The sequence below is a fragment of the Nicotiana tabacum genome, chromosome 21, assembly GCF_000715075.1.
Source record: "Nicotiana tabacum cultivar K326 chromosome 21, ASM71507v2, whole genome shotgun sequence".
Classification (NCBI taxonomy): domain Eukaryota; kingdom Viridiplantae; phylum Streptophyta; class Magnoliopsida; order Solanales; family Solanaceae; genus Nicotiana; species Nicotiana tabacum.
This window is the reverse complement of record NC_134100.1, coordinates 33,925,607-33,945,207: the sequence shown is the minus strand read 5'-3', so window position 1 is coordinate 33,945,207 and position 19,601 is coordinate 33,925,607. Positions and strand designations below refer to the sequence as shown.

Below are 19,601 nucleotides of genomic sequence, written 5' to 3'. Positions count from 1 at the left end.
AATAATTGGAAATTCAACAAAATCACTTGCCAGTGATTGTAGATGAAAATCGCCTCCTACCGAGTCTAGGGTTCCAAAATATGAAAATGAGACTAAAATCCCGTCTCTCAGCTTCTGTCCAGTCGCAGGTGTCACAAATGTGACCTGGGGTTCACAAATGCGAAGCAACAATCACAAAAGCGAAAGTCTTCCCATTCCTGCTATCATCGCAAATGTGATGAAAGGTTTGGAATTGCAAATATTGGACACTTCGCAAATACGACCATAGAGATCGCAAATGCGAACTAGCTCACCCAGGCTATCCCATCGCAAATGCGAACAATGGGTTCGCAAATGCGAACCTAGCAGACTACAGCTAACATCGCAATTGCGATCCAAAACTCACAAATGCAAGACCTGAGGCATCTGTGCAAAACCAGCAGAACTTAAACTTTATCAAACACTCTACAATGCGTCCGAAACTCATCTGAGCCCTCAAGGTTCCAAACCAAATATCAACACAAGTCTAACAACATAACACGAATTCTCTCACATGATCAAATCATCAAAATAACATCCGAAAACACGAATCGGGCCTACAAAACACATGAAATCAACATGAAACTCAAGAACTTCTAAAAATACAATCGCGTGTCCGATTCTAATCAAATCAACTCGGAATGATGCCAAACTTTGCGGACAAGTTCCAAATGAAGAAACGGACTTATTCCAAGTCCCGAAACAGAAATCCAAACATGATAGCTATGAAGTCAACCTACGGTCAAACTTGTAAAAATTTCAAGCCTTTAAATTGCCAATTTTTGACAAAACAGCACAAATCAACTTACGGACCTCCGAATTTGATTCCGAGCATATGCCTAAGTCCAAAATTATGATACGAACCTATCGGAGTCATCAACACACTGCTACGAGGTCATTTTAACAAAATTCAAACCTCGATCAATATTTTGTAACTTAAGCTTCTAATGCGAGAATCACTCATCCGAATTCATTCCGGATCATCCGAAAATCAAATCTGAGCATGCATGAAAGTCATAATACACAATATGAAGCTACTCAAGACCTTGAACTACTGAACAAAACCTTAAAGCTAAAAATTATCGGTCAGATCGTTACATCCTCCCCCTCTTAAACAAGCATTTGTCCTCGAACGTGCCAAGAATCTTTCCCAAACCATCAAATCACTGTATGAACTCACCATGCACATACACACAGGTGATCCTACATCACCCCAAACCACATAAAATCGACAACATTATCTCAACCGAAGATTATTCCTTCTACTCTTGCCGAAAAGCCTTAGAATCAAATTTTCACAACTACCAATTGCCCTATTATCACACAAACACACCGTAAAATCCTCAACTAGCTACAACAACCCATGCATACACCCACAAGGTATAACCACATGACGTAGCACATCATCCATAAACCCATAGTAACAATTCTAACCATAACAGCTGCCCATTACCAAGCTTGGTACAAGCAAACAGACTCATATCGACTAGAACCTTGTTCCAAACCTTCACAACATTGAAAGAAATGCAAGAAATATGTGAAACTCATAACTATTCATCCGATCAACAAGACACCTCAAATTCCACCTGGGCACGTACCTCGCAATCCAAACCCAACAAGCACAACTCGAATATGACTGAATATGAAAAGAAAAACATATGAGAGAACCGTCAAACAAGCCAAACAGGCACAACTTCCCACCGATACCATACTGCAGATCCAATCCACAAGGAAGAAGGAAGACGCACGCAACAACCACAACAAATCTTACCTTAATATGACCTCATTGTGGTGTATAGCTCGGAACTAACACACATATTCACAAAGAACACCAGGTCCCCTTTCTTAACTCGAAATAACAAGTAAAATAAACACCTCATCAACTAAACCACTCTACTAACTAAACCCCATAGAACAAAACTACAACACGAAGCAAACTTCCCATACCTGTAGAACACCCAGATGATAAATCGCGGCCAAACTACCCAGAAATCACGTCAAAACCTACTGTATTAACTAACAGAAAGTCCACCCAAGTCTCATGACCTACAATGGCATCCAAACCATAATAATAGACGCGGGCTATCATAATAAAATTCTCAACTGGCGTGAACACATAAACATAGTACAAGAATCACAAAACACAACCATATCTGAAGCAAGGTAGGATGAATCTTACAAATAAATGGGACCGGATCGAAATAACACAAATGCATCTCTATACTCAATCGGATCATACTAGTAATGACATCATCTGGTGCATCGGCCCCCGCCCAACCAGGAAGAAAATAACAATGGGCACAGCCTCCCCCTCTAGAGAGACATCTACTTGCCTGACCTCCACCCTAGCTGGTGGTGCACGTATAGCAGCAACTGGAGAAGAACTCAAAGCCTAAATACCCTACTCTGACACATCTGTCCGGAGTCTAGGAAAATCTCTCACCGTGTGGCTGATATCCCCACACTCAAAGCAACCTCTCTGCTAATGTGGCTGTGGAAGCTGTCCGGTACGGGTACTCTGGGACCCATGGATATTTGAAACACCGCGTGAAGCCTGAAGTGCAAACTGAACTGTCTAACTGACAAAACCTCTACTATAGCGTACCCTGCCTCCAAAATAGGGATCAGTAGATCCTCCCAGTCCACGAGGCATCTTAGCCTCTCTGCCCTCTCTCTCTCTCCTGGCCCCGCATGCCCTCTAAATGGCGAGCAATCTCTACCACCTACTGAAACGAAATATCTATCTCCAACTCCCAAGCCATGCCGAATCGGATACCATAACTAAGCCCGTCAATGAACCTGCGGACTCGCACTCTAACTGTAGAAACCAAAGCAGGTACATGCCTGGACAAATCAATGAAACTAATAGCATACTCTGACACTGACATAGTATCCTGGAGCAGCTTCTCGAACTCCACGTGCCATGCAACCCGAATGGTTTGGGGAACAAACTCTCTTAAGAACATCTCTGAAAACTTAGTCCATAAAAGTAAAGCTGCATCGGCTGGGCTAAACTCCTCGTAGGCCCACCACTATTGAAATGCCGCTCCCGACAGCTGGAATGTAGTAAAAGCAAGCCCGCTCTTCTCCACAATACCTATGGTGCGGAGAATAGGATGGCACTTCTCTAGAAACTTGTGTGAATCCTCTGAATCCAAACCACTAAAAGTAGGAGGACGATACTTCTTGAATCTCTCAAGTCTCAGTTGCTCTTCCTCGGATGCTCCTGGCATGACCTCAAGCTCAACCGAAATAACAGGTTGTGCTGGCATGACACCCGAAATGTGACCAATGTGGACCCATTACTCTGGGGTACGGGTGGCGGGAGTCTGAGCTCCCCCGGTCTGTGAAGTAGTTGTGCAACCGAAATCAATCCCGTCTGAGCCAATGTACCAAACATGCTCAGGAACTGTGCTAAAGTCTCCTGAAGTCCCCGGGTAGCAACAGGCGCCACTGATGCCTGTCCCACAATCGGAGCTACTGGTGGCTCCTCAGCTGCTACTCTGGCAGGTGCTCTAGCTGTAGCACGTGCTCCTCCTCGGTCTCTCCCTCTGCCCCAACCCCTAGCAACACCAGCTCTAGGGGTAGCATCATCAATAACTGTAGCTCGTGTTCTCACCATCTGTGAGAGAATAAAATGACAAAGGCTCAAACTCTGAAATCAATAAACTCGCACGATATGAATGAAAGAAGTAAAGTTTCCTAATATTTCTATAGCCTCTCGAAGATAAGTACATACGTCTCCGTACCGATCCACAAGACTCTACTAAACACGCTTATGACTCATAGCACCTATGAACCTAGACATCTGATACCAACTTGTCACGACCCCAATTTTCCTCTGTAGGATATCGTGCTGGCACCTAGTCTCTATGACTAGGTAAGCCTAACATTTAGTAAAAACTTGACAAAAATAATTAACAAAAATACTAAAGCAAGTATGATAAACTGATATAGTCTACTAAAATAGAATTCCAACAACACACTTCCCAAAACCGGTAGTACAAGTCATAAACTCTGCCGAGTTCACTAGAAATTCTCTAAGTACAACTATTTCGGAATAGAAATCAACAGTACAAAATAAACTTCAGAAGATGACTCCTAGGCCCGCGAACGCGACAGCAGATATACCTTGAGTCTCCACAGCAATGCCCGATAAGCTAGCTATTGATCAACAAACTTCGAAGTACTTGCATCTGTACAAAAATGTACAGAAGTGTAGCATGAGTACACCACAGCGGTACCCAGTAAGTATCAAGACTAACCTCGGTAAAGTAGTGACGAGGGACAGTCAAGATGTCTACTAGACTTAATAACCAGTACAATTATGAATATAAAACTAACAGAGAACAATAATAAGCTAAGCATGGTAAGAATAATGTTACGACACTCGCGTTAAGAACTAGAAACAACAATTAACAACAAGGAGGCAACAGGTAATAACGTCATAAAGTAAACAGAATACAGTTTAAGTCCGGTGAAACCAAGTAAGGCATGACAAGTAACAACCCAATAAAATGACCGCTTTCACACAAGGATTATACAAGAATTTTCCCAATGTGCCACACCTCATAATCACAAAGCACGGGTCCCAAGTCATTAACTCTAATCACTTGGCATCTTGTGCCCACATGTAAAACCACAACCGCATGGACAACTAACGTGCCAATACTATCAATACCTTGATTTTCCTCCTTTACCACTAGATTGTCCAACTCTTTTAGATCCTACACCTGCCATGTGTAAGAAACAAATCAAAGAACATTTATATAATATAGAGTCGGTTTGGATTAGCTGATTTGAAGTAGCTGATAAGCATTAGGTACTGAAAAGAACTTTTAAGTACTAAAACTGATTTAACAAATAAACAGTTACGTGTTTGGATACAAGTGCTGAAATTGATAATAAACTGCTGCAGTATTTGATAAAAAAGTGTCGATAAGCTCTTTTTTCCGTTAAAATGACTTGAATAACCTTAGAACTATTTACACTTATAATGGCATAATTTTTTTAAAATTTTAGATTGCAGATCGATTCAAATACAAAATATTCTATTTTTCATTTTATTTTAAATATAACTGTAATTAGATAAGATACTTTTTATGATAAATATAATTTATTTTATGATAAACATATAATCATAAATTATAATAATTAATAAATTGACAAAAGTTTCTCAGTAAAAAAATAAACCTAAATAGGATAAAATATTTGAAGAGAAACATTGTCTCCATCACCACAACACTTTGAAACCAATACACCAAAAATTTGATATCTCCTCATTTATTACATACAGTTCAAAGATTAATACACAATCATATAGATACAAATATGCAAAGGAATAGAGAATTTACTTACCTCAAATAGTCAATGAGAATTGCAGACTTGAAGAGGCGGGGGGTTTAGGTTGAAAAAATACGTGAGGCAGTGAGTATCGATGTAGGAGTTTGTTTTGAAAAGGAATATTTTAGGGATAAAATAGTAAAAATTTTGGTCAAATTTAAAGTGCTTATAAGCTAGAAATTTATAAGCTGGGGGTGACCAGCTTATGGCTTATTTTTGGCTTATAAGCACTTTTAACTTTACCAAACACGTAGATAAGCCAAAAAGTGCTTATAAGCTAGTTTGACCAGCTTATAAGCTTAGCCAAACACCCTCATATTAATAATCTAATAGATGTACAACAAATGAATAAACTTGAGAAAGAATGGAGGTGACGGAGCTTAGCGGGTGGAGGAGGCGGAGAGAGCAAAAGCATCGGTGAAAGTTTGAGAGAGTACAATACCAAGCTCAGCGTTGCCGTCGTCTCTAAGTCCTGACCTAGGTTTGAAAGCCAAAAGTTTTGATTCTTTTCCTTTTGCTATGGAGCTGAAATTTCCCGCTTCTGTTCTTCTCTTTTTTTTCCAGTTGTAAAGAAATATGTATATATTAAAGCTTTTATTATTTGGAAGTAAATTATGTAATTTTTTTAAAAGATTAGATTATAACCATAAAATTAGTAAAAACTTTCAAAGATTACTTTTATAATTTTAAAATTTTAAATATGACCATATATGTCAATTTAACATAACAAAAGATAACTTATGTTTCTTAAAAAATGAATTTAATTGTTTGAATAAAAAAAATTATCCCGAAAATAATGAAAGAAATTGTGTGGGAATGTCATATCAAATTATCTTCAAACCAAAACAATTTCACTAAGCTTGACATAACTATTATTCAAAAATATTACTTTTTCAACATAACTAAGTGTTTACCCATAAAAGATACAGTTGAATTTGTAATGTAGTTTATAGACAAGTGAATCGATTTGATTCTAAAGTACGAAATGAATAATAACAGAAACAAGAATACGAAATAAAATTAAGGGAAGCACAAGCCTGAGTATGAATTTAGCCTTTCCGGTGGAAAAGGCGAGAACAATATTCAAGAACAAAGACTGGGAACGATGTTATAAAATGAGAGCAGAGTATAGCTTCTTTGTGTACAAAATAATTTGTGCCTACAATGGATGTTAATTCTCCTATTTATAGCTATATTAAGGGAGAAAAGATCCCCAAATCAAGCTCCTTTTGAATGAGAATAAATCCGTCATTGATGGCTACATAACGGTTGGTTATAAATGCTGATATTTTCTGTAACGGCCGCTCATTGAATGCTATCCGATATCAATACTTTGAACCTTTATCGTCGGCTACTCTACCTTCGGGGCTCATCCAGCGCTGGCCACATGCTGGCAACTGGCATTGACTACTTGCTGACGCACATCCTACATGCCTTCAGCTCCACGTGTCATCTCTTCATTCGTCTAACTGTCAACAACTAATTTTACCAAATATAGATAGTCCCCCATATTTTTCGGTGACAATACTTTATTGTCACCAGGAAGTAGAGAAAACGTTTTTCCTTAGCGAGCAAGTTTCTGAACAGTTCCTGACATTTGAAAGGACGCACGTCTCTCCGCATTGAATGACCCGAACACGTGTTACCCTATGATTTGGCAAATATTTTCGTCGGTTCTCGAGGTAATCATGATCATAATATTTTTCATCTATAACTTCTCCACTACTCATCATTTTTACTCTTTACTTTCACAACTCCTTCTTCTTCTTTGAATCTCCATAGAACCCTTCTGTTACATTCAACTCTCTCAGTAAAAATTCTCTTCATAAACATGTCTTCAAACACTACCGCCCTCGGAAACTCACACCTTTTCTTCGGAGGTGGCCCTAAGAAAACCAAAACAAAGGAAGTTGAAGTCGATTATGAACCTCTTACCATGAACTCCATCATACCTCTTAAACTTAGTACGAAATACGACCTTCAAGAACAAAAACCACCTACAAATTCTAAAAGCGACAGGTTCTGGCATGTTCATAGTTACCCTTCTTCCATTCGTCCTTCTAGCGTCCCTGTCGTGAAGGAGGAATGTAATTGGAACAATGTTGAAATCCTCACCCCCAATGAAGTATAAAGAGTTACCTTCACCAAGCCATGGTTCATGTATGTCCGCCTCACTCTTGATTGGTTTGAAGGCTTCTTTAGCGGCGTAAGCAGAAGACTATTGAAAGTTGACGAAGGCTAGACAATGTATAGCACTCTGTCAGCGAAGCCCCCTACTACGAATGAGAATGAACGAACTCGGTCTAGCGCAAAAGGAGAGAAGAATAAGCAAATGGACCGTACATACCCTTTCACTTTGGGACCTTTCACTTTGGGAGCGGGTGAAGGAGCTGACCCAATAATCTTAGAGTTTTGCCACAGGTACCAAGTATATTTGGAACAAGTAGCCCCATCTGTGTGGCGTACGGTGGCTTGCTTCCGCCAGTTGTGCCTTGAGACCAAGGAAACCCTAATTCTCACACATATGATGAGACTCTACTCCCCAAAGATTTTCCATGGGGGTGTGCTCAATCTTAGCAAACGTAGTCATCATGCCCTCCTTATCAGCGTTGATGATAACAATGACCATGAATGGATGGAACAGTTTGTTGTCATCGATACCAGGGACATCATCCCAACCACAGCACCAGCTTTTCCCGAATCATGGAATCTTTTCCGTAAGTTTTTCGGGTATTTGTTTCCTTTCCATGTAAAAAGAAAGTTTTTTTCTTTGCTAAATTTTTATTTTCTTCATTCCAGCCACTCACTAAGAGCCTCTGCAAGTTCAAGATCTCGACCGATGGATACAGAAAATTCTGGATATCACCACACCAGAATTCCGAAGGTGGAAAGAGATAGCTCTCAAATATGGGTGGAAAGCCAAAAATCATGGTAAACAAATATTCTTCCTTCCTCCTATCTTACCGAATAACTTAGAAATAATTCACTGACTACCCTTTCTGTACTGTACATCACTTCTGAAGGGATCAGTTATTTGCCCCGATATTGAGGCTCTCGATGACCCGGAGGAAGCTTAATAGGTGTTGTAAAATGCCTTAAACCAGAGGAGAACTCGTGAATCCGCTCTACCTTCTCGTGAAGGAGCCTCCTCTTAGAGTCCCCAGTCTAAGGATAAAAAACCAAAGAGAAAATGTATCTCTTCGGCGGGGACTCAGGAGAAGAAATCGAAGAAAACACCAACTGGACCGACCACAGTAGTCCTAGATGATGAAGAAGGAGGCGATGATGAAGAAGCTCCTCTTCAAAGAAGGAAAAGATCTTCATCAGCTCAACCGGATGCTCAGGCGGGAGAGCTTCAAACTCCCCCACCAGAGGTCATCCAAGAACTATGGGGGGGAGGGGGGATGGACATAGTCGAAAACGCTTCATCCCGTTTTCGAATCCCCACAATTGTTTCTGGTCAAAGGATTTCAATTCCTAACATCCCTCCACCGCCAAATTCAGGGCCGATAACAACTTCTTCTCCAGCTGCTTCATATCCATCTACACCAGGTATTTCTTCTCCATCTATGCCAGCTACTTCTTCTCTACCGGCCCCAACTGAACAAGTAGGAAATGCCCCTTCTCCACGGTCTCCCGACCACGGAATCTTAGGAAATACTTATTCGGTACCCTCTCAAGACCCTCATAGAAAATGAAGTGTCATTCTTTTGGTTTCGAAGGAGTTCCATATACTTTCCAAGTCGTTGGAGCTTGCTAATTATCTGAAGTCTATGGCCTCGGAGAAAGATTGGAGAATGATGGACTCTCTTTCTGCGGAGTGTCTGATAAACAATAGCATGCGTTGCTTGATGAGGGTAAAAATACAATTGCCTTCTATCTCCTTTCAATTTGTGCTACGTATTAGTAACCTTACCACTGATCTTTCTCAGGCCAACCTTCTTGCTTCCGAGGTCCTGCAAAGGTTGATTCTGGAAAAGCAAAAGCTTACTTCAGAACGAGATCAACTTTTGGCCAAAAGAAATCAGCTTGTCGAGCGCCTCCCGATGCTGGAGGAAAGAATTGCTCAAATGGATAACCTCGATGCTCGGTTGCAGCAGTCTGAACAAGATAGGATTACTCATAGCTAGGAAGCTTCCCAGCTACATGAAAACCTTAAGGAAGCAAAGGGTAAGTAGGATGAACTTCATGATATTGTGACTCTTGCTGCCGAGCGTGAGTCTGACTTCATGGAACAAGTTAATAACTTGGAGGCTAGCTTACGCTCCAAAACCGAGTAGGCCAATACTGCCGAGGAGAGGAGGGCAAGAATGGAGAAAATACTCAAAAGGGTCACGGAGAAAAATCAACTCCATTCAAGAACCAATGTCGAGCTTGACTCCAAAATCAACATTATGAAAGCTGAAAATGAAAAGCTTCAATCCAAGATTGAAAAACTCCGAGCCACACTCCAAGACCAAGAGGATTCAATCGTCTTCATGAAAACCTATGCCATTTATCATACGAAGAGGAAGACCTTAGAGGAGGCCAAATAGGGCATTGCTAATATTGATGAATGTATTGAGGGTCAGATACGGAGGGGAGAATGCTTCCCGATCACTCTCTCAGAGAGAGAGAAAGAGAGAGAGAGAGAGAGAGAGAGAGAGAGAGAGAGAGAGAGAGAGAGAGAGGTTATTATACAAGGAAGCTACGTACACATTTTTGAACTGAAAGCGAGATCTTGCAACCACACCGAAGAAGAAAGGTCGGGGAGCTGGAGACAACTGCTCATGAGAATCTCCATGCTCGGCACGTTGCTTCTGATTCTTCGAACACTAACTCCGAGTATTCGAGAACTGAGGGAGAAATTGAAGAAGATGAAGGCCTCGAACCGGAAGCGGATTACCCTTCTCCCCACTAGAGAAAATGAAGACTATTCTCTTCCTTCGGGTTCTGGCAGCAAGAACTGATGTATATATTTTTCTTTACTTTTGGTAATTATGTCGAAATGTTTTACTAAGTTCGGCATTTTATTCAATGGAAAAAACTTTTTGCTTAAGTGTTGTATAAAAATATTCTTTTTTATTTAACTGACAAAGCTTCGGGAATCTTTTCAAATCCGATAGCTTTTGATTCCGGGCATAAACACTTTCGAAATCTACTCTTTATTATGAGGGTATCATAAGAGAGGCCCCTTATGTTTACGGTTCTCTTGAAGAAGACGTCTCATGTTCATTCCTGCACAAGTATTTGAAGTTTATGTTAATTTTTAAAAGATAAAATAAACTAACTTACTATTTGGACATGAAATAAGATAAAAATAACAAGACTTTGATTTATTCCCTTTATCTTTAAAAGTAAATTTACATAAATATTCATTTGCTTAAATAAATAAAGTTGCCAATTTGGAAGATTCCTAAAATTTACTACAGGGATGATCATGCAGTCCCCAGTCCTGATAAGACATTGATCACGGTTCTAACAGTCCCCAGTCATTGTAACACCTTTAGTGCCTTATCATATATTATCAAACAAAGGAAGTCTTGCATTCGCCGATGACACTTCCTTCGTAGTATGCTTTACATTGTTGTTTCATTAATAGAAATAGCTTGGGGATGGTAAAATAATTTGTTTCCAGATGTTAACGAGCCAAAGATTATTTAACCATCCACAGGTTGTTTGCCATACGAGTTGATCTACACAGAACTGTTTTTGGAAGTCCTGCATTTGCCGACGATCCTTCCTTCGTAGTATGCTTTACATTACTGCCTCATTAAAAATCTTGCGAGAAAAACCCAATTGGGACAAAAACTGATCGAAGAAAAAAAGAGTGCAGCGCATACTTTCAGTACCAGCAAGGATCTTTAGCAATAATACCTTTTGAGGTGGGTCACGTTCCAATTTCTTGAAAATTTGACTCCACTTAATCTTCCAATTCATACGAACTTTTACCGATTATAGCTGAAACCCGGTAAGGGCCTTCCCATGTTGGTCCCAGCTTCCCGGCATTAACTTCCTGAGTACTTTGAGTGACTTTTCTTAGAACCAAATTCCCGACTTTGAAATATCGGAGATTCACTCTGCGGATGTAATATCTTTTCATCCTTTGCTTTTGTGCCACCGTCCTCACATATGCCAGATCCTGGTGCTCTTTAAGTAAATCCAATTTAACTAGCAATGCTTCATTGTTTGCTTCTTCGTTTGCTCGAAAAAAACTCAAGGTTGGTTCCCCCACTTACACCGGTATCAAAGCCTCTGAATCATATACAAGTGAAAAGGGTGTTTCACCCATGCTCGACTTCGTCGTGGTCCTGTATGCCTATAATACACTCGGTAGCTTATCCGGCTACTTGCCTTTAGCATCCTCTAACTTTTTTTAAGGTTTTAAATAATTACCTTGTTGGTCGACTCCGCTTGTCCATTAGCACTCCGGTGGTATGGTGAAGATGTAATTCATTTTATCTTCAATATTTCCAAAAACTTTGTGACTTTGGAACCTATGAACTGTGGCCCGCTCATGGAATGCTACCCGATACAATATGTTGAACCTTTATCGTCGACTACTCTGCCTTCGGGTCTCATCCAGCGTTGTCCACATGTTGGCAGCCGACGTCGACTACTTGTTGACTCACATCTTACCTGCCTTCAACTCTACGTGTCATCTCTTCATTCATCTAACTATCACCAACCAATTTTATCGTATACACTAAGTCATTAGTAACTTCTTCACACAAAAAATATTTTGTAAACCCTATGAAATCAAATTGAAATGTTTCTTAAATTTGTGTGTACCCCATGATTTTCTCAAAATCCCTATGTTTATACAGTTTCTATCTTCCCCACATTCATTAACTACACAACGATGATCATTTATCGTCCATACTGGTTAATATAATCTAGCTAGGGTCATGTAAAAAGAATGGGGACGTATAAAAAATATGCACATAGAATAAACTTATACACTTTCTCTACTATCGAACTTCTTCAATATGATAATTGTGTTCCAAACATAAATTTTAATTTATCTTAGTCTTAAGGTAAAATAATTCTTTACTATTACTTGTAACTTATTCCCATGCCCTCTGATTAGCTTGGAAACTTATCAACGATGATCTCTACGCTTTATATCAATATTTAGGTTTATTTCATTGTCTGACTCACAAAATTTAACAAATAGTGTTGTGGTACATTTTTTTATTTGTAATTATATAATAAACTTAACCACAAAAAGACAATAAATTTTCAGCTAAATCGATGCATAAATAATTCAGTAAGTTATAAAATTCTCAAACAACATCTGTAATTTTCAAAGACAATATTCTGACTCAAGCTCGGAGCAAGTAAATCCCTATGCAAGAAAAAAAGATAAATCCCAGAGTGATGGAAATCCTCAGGTAAATCCCCAGGAATTTTTCCTAGGTAAATAAATCAACAGGTAAATCGCTATAAAAGAATTCCCAAGTAATACAACAATAGATAATCCCCAGGTAATTTTCCCATGTATATAAGTCCCCATATAAATCCTCACGAAAATATTCGAAGGTGAAACCCAAACAATATATCCCCAAGTATTTCCCTTGGTACATAAATTCCCTAGTAATTCCCCAAAAAATATTTTTCATGTAAAATTGTAGAAAAATAACCCCAGGTAATTCCTTAGAAAAAATAAATCCCCAGGTACATCCCCATGAAATAATCCGCAGCAAACTCCGCATGACAATTATCTGGGAAATTTTCTGCCAACTCACAAACAAACAAAAATTATTTTTTTGTTCATCTACCTACAAATTCACCTACGGATAGAGGACTTGCCGATTATTTTTCCATGTAAATTCCCAGGTAATACGTTTGCACCTAATGGCTCCAAAACTACCTGCAGATTTATCGGGGAAAATTAAATTCGTATGTATAATATTCTACAAACTTAAGAATTTTAAATTTTGGCAAGAAAATCCGTAGGTAAATCTGAAAATTTAATCCCAAGGTAATTCATCTTTTCTAGTAGTGTATATATATTTGCACGGGGTACGCGCGCAACCTAGTAATATAAAAATGTTTCAACCCAGAAACAAAACAGAAATCCTATTATCAAATACCCTCCTGCCACTGGTTTTGTCATCCCTTTTCTATTTATCTTCTCCGCTATTTTTGGTCTTCAGCAACATACATACCAGCAAAACTATCAGATACTTTTTTCCTGGCCAAATATATAGTCAACCCCTTAAACTTGTCACTATTTTTCACTTAGACATCTCAATTGCAGCAGTGATCTATTAGACACTCGAACTATATTCAAACTATGCCTATTGAGCACCTCATGTTGACCTGGCACAAAGTGTGATTCTCACCCAAGTTTGAGCGCGTGAGTGGACTAAATAATGGCGAATGTCTAAAAATTACCTAGCATCTTATTCTCTATCCACACTTATATTCTATCTAACCTTATCTCCGGTTAGTTCCACCATTTTCGACCCCCTGTGTTTTTTTCTTTCTTCTTATTAACACCATTAATTACATGCATTATTTATTATTCGTTCTAGATGTTACGTTTGAACAGCAAAGCACATAAGTTCTCTTATATAGACCAACTAATACAATTTCTTCACATTAAGAAGTGATATTCCTAACTACAACAATGTAAAAGCAGATGAAATTTAAAGAAAGAAACTGCTTAATGCTAATAAACGACATCATAGAACTTGTACGAAGCACCACAAACGCATTCACCCTTGTGGAAAGCACTCAGACACCCCACTCTTCTCATTTTTTCCTCTGTGTATTATTCAACTAAAATTTGAACGCCATTTAAGTTACCTTCAAAACCTAGTATAAAATTGCTAAATAATACCAGAATAAAAATAAAGAAAGAGAAAAACTTAGAGATAAAGACAAACCCGCATCAAGATTTGTGCTTCTCTGATCCTCATAAGCAAGAAATTCAAACCCATGATTGTCAATTTTTGCCCCTAACAGGACTAAGATCGACAACTTCCCCAAACTAATTAACATAGAAGGGAGAAAAAAGTAACATAGAAGGGTGATGAAGACGCAACATGAGGAGAGAGGAAGGAAATCAGAGAAGGGTATATTTTTTGTCTTTCTTTTATTTTTCACATGTTATTCACTGATTCGTTGGTATGCTATTTCTGAGCGATTGACAATCACGCGGTTTATTTTTCTGTGAGAGTTTATGTGAGGTGCTCAATAGACACAATTCCAATATAGAGGTCACAGTTGCAATTGAAGCGTCTAAATGAAAAATAGTGACAAGTGTAACAGACTGTCTATGTATTTACTTTTTTCTCTATTTACACATAGGTACTATCATAGCTTGCTGGAAAGAATCTCATAGCTTGTTGGGAAAAAAGACCCAAGAAGATAATTAATATTAATTTTGAGGGCAAGGAGTTCTATGATCATTGTACTCCCGAGAATTTTCTATTTCATATATAGATTAGGGTCTAGTATACTAACTAATTATCTAGCTTCAATTTGCCATTACTATTTTGAGTCCATTCTTTTTTTGCTGTAAAAGAAAACCATATCTTATCTTCAACTATTTTCTTCTTATTACTTTTTTGTCTTTCCTTTTTTAAGAAAATAAAATTTTATGAAAAATGGTGGCAATACAAGGAAGAAGAAGCAGAAGAGTGGGGAGGCAGCGACGAAGGGTGATAGGTAGTATGGAGAGAAGATAAAGAGCTTTTAAGGGGAAAGAAAATATATTATTTTGATTAGCTTAAGATATATTTGCAATATTTTTTTTTTGTTGCAATGTCAGCATTTTGTGTTTAATAGGTATATTTTTAAGTAGAAACGACATCAGGTAGCCTCTTTAAAGGGCTGCTATTTAAGAATTAGCTAGTACGTTTTGGATTTCAATTTTTTTAGTTCAAAAATATCATGAGTTGTCCTGAATTTAAGATTTTTAGTTTAAAATTTTAGGACAAAAAAAGTACTGACTAATCCTTAAATAACATCCCTGAGAATGGCTATTTGTGCACTTGCCCCCATTTTCAATCATGTTAAAGTGTCTAACAGGAACAAACTCTAGTTAAAGTGTGAAAATAAAAAGTCATGGCAACTTTAAGTGGCCACAAACGTATTAGGCCTAAATCAAAATCAAGTATTCCATTAATTAAATCTTTGATAATGGGCCAAATCGATTTAGATGTTTATAGGCCAAATAAGTAATGTGATACTCTTCATAAAAGTCAATGGGCATCCAATAACTTTCTGGCCCATTATTGTAGCCTATGGCTTATAACTAAGCCCAAAAAGTCAAGCAGTACTTGCTGAAAGAGAACTAGGGTTTTGCAGCCTTATAGCCTCAGCTTCCCCTTCTCCCAAACCCCCCACACCTCGTCCAAAAGCAGCTGCAACATCTCCTTCCCAAGATGGCTGTCGGGTATCTCTCGCCCGCTCCACTTTTTCTAACTCTTATGTCATATTACTGATTTATTTTTATCATTTTGTTTTTTTTTCGATTCTGATGTTACATTCTTGTGCAGTAAGAACAAGAGGATTTCAAAGGGAAAGAAAGGAGGAAAGAAGAAGGCGTAAGTTTTTGAATAATTCTGTTTTAGTTTTTGGGTGTAAATGTCGACGTACTAAATTGGGTGTGGTGAAAATGTGGGCAGGGCGGATCCTTACGCAAAGAAGGACTGGTATGACATAAAGGCACCATCAGTATTTGATATCAAGAACGTTGGCAAGACCCTGGTCACTAGGACTCAGGGTACTAAGGTTTTATTATCTTCCTCATTTTCTACTTCTTTTTTCTCCTGTTATTCTGTTAAGCTTATGCCTGTTGCTTTTGGTTTTGGATTATTTTGGTTATCATTTATAGTAGTTCTGGACTAGTTCATCTCTATACCCGTTTTAGGAGCCTCTTTTTGTTATTTCTTTAGATGGATATGTGAGCATACTAGGAGAGGTAAGATTAAGAACGAAGATATAGGGGGCAAGGTGGGAGTGACTAAGATGGTTCTGGGCTAGGTGGGAGTGAGATGCGAAAGTTTGACAACGATAGATCCAAGGAGAGGTAGAGGTAGGCCAAGGAAGAATAGGGAGATGAGATTAGATAGGACATGACACATATTCAGCTCATCGAAGACATGACCCTAGAGAGGAAAGCATGGAGGTCGAGCTTTAGGGTAGAAAGTTAGTAAGTAGTCGAGCAATTTATCTCTTTTTTGTGGGAGAGCATGGCTATAGTTTAGATTACCTTATTTGCTCCCTTTTTGCCTTATTATTGTCATTATTATTATTATTATTGTTGTTGTTGTTATTATTATTATTATCTTATTCTTCAAATTTATTACTATTGTTTCTTTTGCTTTGGTTATCTTTACTATTTTTGATGACAATATTTTTTCTTCTTCATTATTTTTCACCTTAGTTTTTTCTATACTCTTGTATTTTTCAAACCTTATTTGAAAATGCTTTTCTTGAGCTGGGGCCTATCGGAAATAATCTATCTACTTCACACAAGGTAGGGGTAAGGTCTGCGTACACCCCCAACCTTCCTAGACCCCATTCGTGGGATCACATTGGGTATTTTGTTGTTGTTGTTGTTGTAGTTGTTATGGCGTACAAGGATAATTAGATAACAAATATATAGGAATGTGATTAATTAATATAAAACAAACTTGAGTGGAGTTTCTAGGCTGCAAACTGGAGTAATTCGGTTGTGAAATGTGGGCGAGCCCATATCTACACCTTGACTTCCCGAATGTTGGGGAAATATAAATGAAGTTGCTGCACAATGGGTTCTATCTCATACGTAGATTTAAAAATTGATGAGATTGTTACGAACTCTAAACATAATGAACAATTGAACATGTAGTTAGCTCTCTAGTTCCTTCCATCTATATGAGCTACATTTTGGATAAAGGTAGAGTGTTGTTCCTAAAAAAATAATAAAGGAAGAGGGCTGTGGTTGGTTCATTGTCAAATAAAACTAGTCAATTTATGATGAGTCCTCTGTTGAATGTGTTAGGACGCAGTATTGGAAGGAAACAGTGTCCAAATCAGTGTGTCATTAAAGGTGCCCGTAAGGCTCAGTCCATGAAGCTTAGTGAGGGTTCTTCAGCTTGCATAAGGAGGCTGCATTCTAGGCCCCTTGGAGCATATATATCTTGAAGAGGGGCACACTAAACAAAATGTAGTTGAGAATTCCATGTATTGATTGTTAAGAAAGCATTATTAATGAGTATATAGGTGATTAGGAATGAGAAATTAGATGTTTCAAAACAAGTCACTGAATATGTACTAGAAACCTAGAACTGTATTTTTTTCATTCAGTGGAACTTTACTATGGCTCTTAATCTTTGATTAATATGAGTTTTCTACTTCATAAATTGGCAGTAGTTTTTTTAATGCCTTTGCTAACATAATTGTTGTTTGTCTTTATACTTATCTATTGATCGATGCACCCCCACGTGTTAATTGCTCCTTATGCTTAAAGCGTCAAAAGATCACTGGCTTTGACCATTTTGAGGCTGCAAATGATGATATTGATGGTTTATGTAATAGACTCGCATACCAACTAGTTTGAAAATGAGGCATAAGCATAGTAGTAGTTTGCTATAGAACATAGATGTGTGGGATTCTAATTTTTAGTCCCTTCACCTTTGATTTGGTTAAACTGTATTTTAACTGTTCCAGGTAGTTTGTAGTCTAGATTGTTTTGGATGACTTTTAACTCCTGAAACCCCCTCTTCATAAAGTATGTGTTTTGCCGATTATGGTCTGATCATCCTATGGTATGGTGGAACTTTTCATCTTTTAAATATAGATGTATATGAATGCAAGTGCAATTTCACTTAAAAAGTGCATTTATCCCCTTGTGCCTCCAGATTGCTTCGGAAGGACTAAAACACAGAGTATTTGAAGTCAGTTTGGCTGATCTTCAGAAGGATGAGGATCAATCTTTCAGGAAGATTCGCTTGAGGGCAGAAGATGTGCAAGGGAAGAATGTCCTCACAAACTTCTGGGTAAGAAGAGATCCGTTTTAGACTATCATTTCTTCATGACTGTAGAATAGCCTTTTCTTTTATGGACTGAATTTTAACTTGCTGTTGAGTAACTTCAGGGAATGGATTTCACAACAGACAAGTTGAGGTCTCTGGTAAAGAAGTGGCAGACATTGATTGAGGCTCATGTGGATGTCAAGACTACAGATAGCTACACTCTCAGGATGTTCTGCATTGCTTTTACAAAGAAACGTCCAAACCAGCAGAAGCGGACATGTTATGCTCAGAGCAGCCAGATCCGTCAGGTTTGTGGTGCTTCTACTTGATCTCACTTATTTAATATTATCTTGCAAGTTCACTTTCAGTTACTTATTGACATGTTTGTTTTATTGTGTTAGATCCGTCGGAAAATGGTTGAGATCATGAGAAACCAAGCAAGTTCCTGTGACCTGAAGGAGTTGGTCGCAAAATTCATCCCCGAGTCAATTGGTAGAGAGATTGAGAAAGCGACTTCAAGCATCTTCCCACTGCAAAATGTTTATATTCGCAAAGTGAAGATCCTTAAGGCCCCAAAATTTGATATTGGCAAGCTGATGGAGGTAAGATCGCATTGTTTTCTGTTTCCGTTCATGACATTGACCACCATGCGTGGATAGTTCAAGTAACATCTGTTTTTGAACCTAATAATGAGAGTCTTCTTTTTACAGGTTCATGGCGACTATTCAGAAGATGTTGGCGTGAAGTTGGATCGACCAGCTGATGAGACCGTTGAGGCAGAACCCGAGATTCCTGGAGCTTAGACTTGTTTGATTTGGATTCTGTCTGAATATGGTGCTTGTCTTCTAAATTTCTGAATTTGTTTTAGTTGAGGTGTGAGGCGCGACCTAACAAAATATTGGATTATCTTTCTTTGGTTACGTTTGATGTTAAACATTCATCAGAAATTAAGATATCGTTTTTATGCTAAGAAATCTTTAAATACTTTATTGGGGGACATAGATTCTTATGCGTACTAGTGAGATATTGGAGCCTAATGATGGTTTTCTATTAAAACGGGCTTCGAGTCTTCAACTAGGCTGATAAAGGAACAGCTGCAGGCTATGATTTATTTTGTGTTGCTGAGATTGTGAGGTTGCAGGAACTGCTATAACTGATGATAGGATTTGAGGGATTAGAGATTGCTATGAAAAGCCATCTAGTCTAGTGAATACACAACAAACGATCTACGAATGTTAATTTTTTTAATGGGCCCTGCAGCTTTATGATGATAAGCTAATTTGCTAC

At 38.4% G+C, this 19,601-nt stretch overlaps 1 protein-coding gene across 1 annotated transcript; it reads left to right on the top strand.

Annotated features, from left to right (window-relative positions):
• Positions 1 to 15,598: 15,598 nt before the first annotated feature.
• Positions 15,599 to 19,288, top strand: LOC107765835 (small ribosomal subunit protein eS1-like). Its single transcript, XM_016584532.2, has 7 exons — positions 15,599 to 15,748; positions 15,852 to 15,899; positions 15,981 to 16,086; positions 18,201 to 18,338; positions 18,437 to 18,622; positions 18,716 to 18,916; positions 19,025 to 19,288. Exons 1-7 carry the CDS (start codon positions 15,738 to 15,740, stop codon positions 19,115 to 19,117), a joined length of 783 nt encoding a protein of 260 aa, XP_016440018.1. The 5' UTR covers positions 15,599 to 15,737; the 3' UTR covers positions 19,118 to 19,288.
• The last annotated feature ends 313 nt before the right edge of the window (positions 19,289 to 19,601 follow it).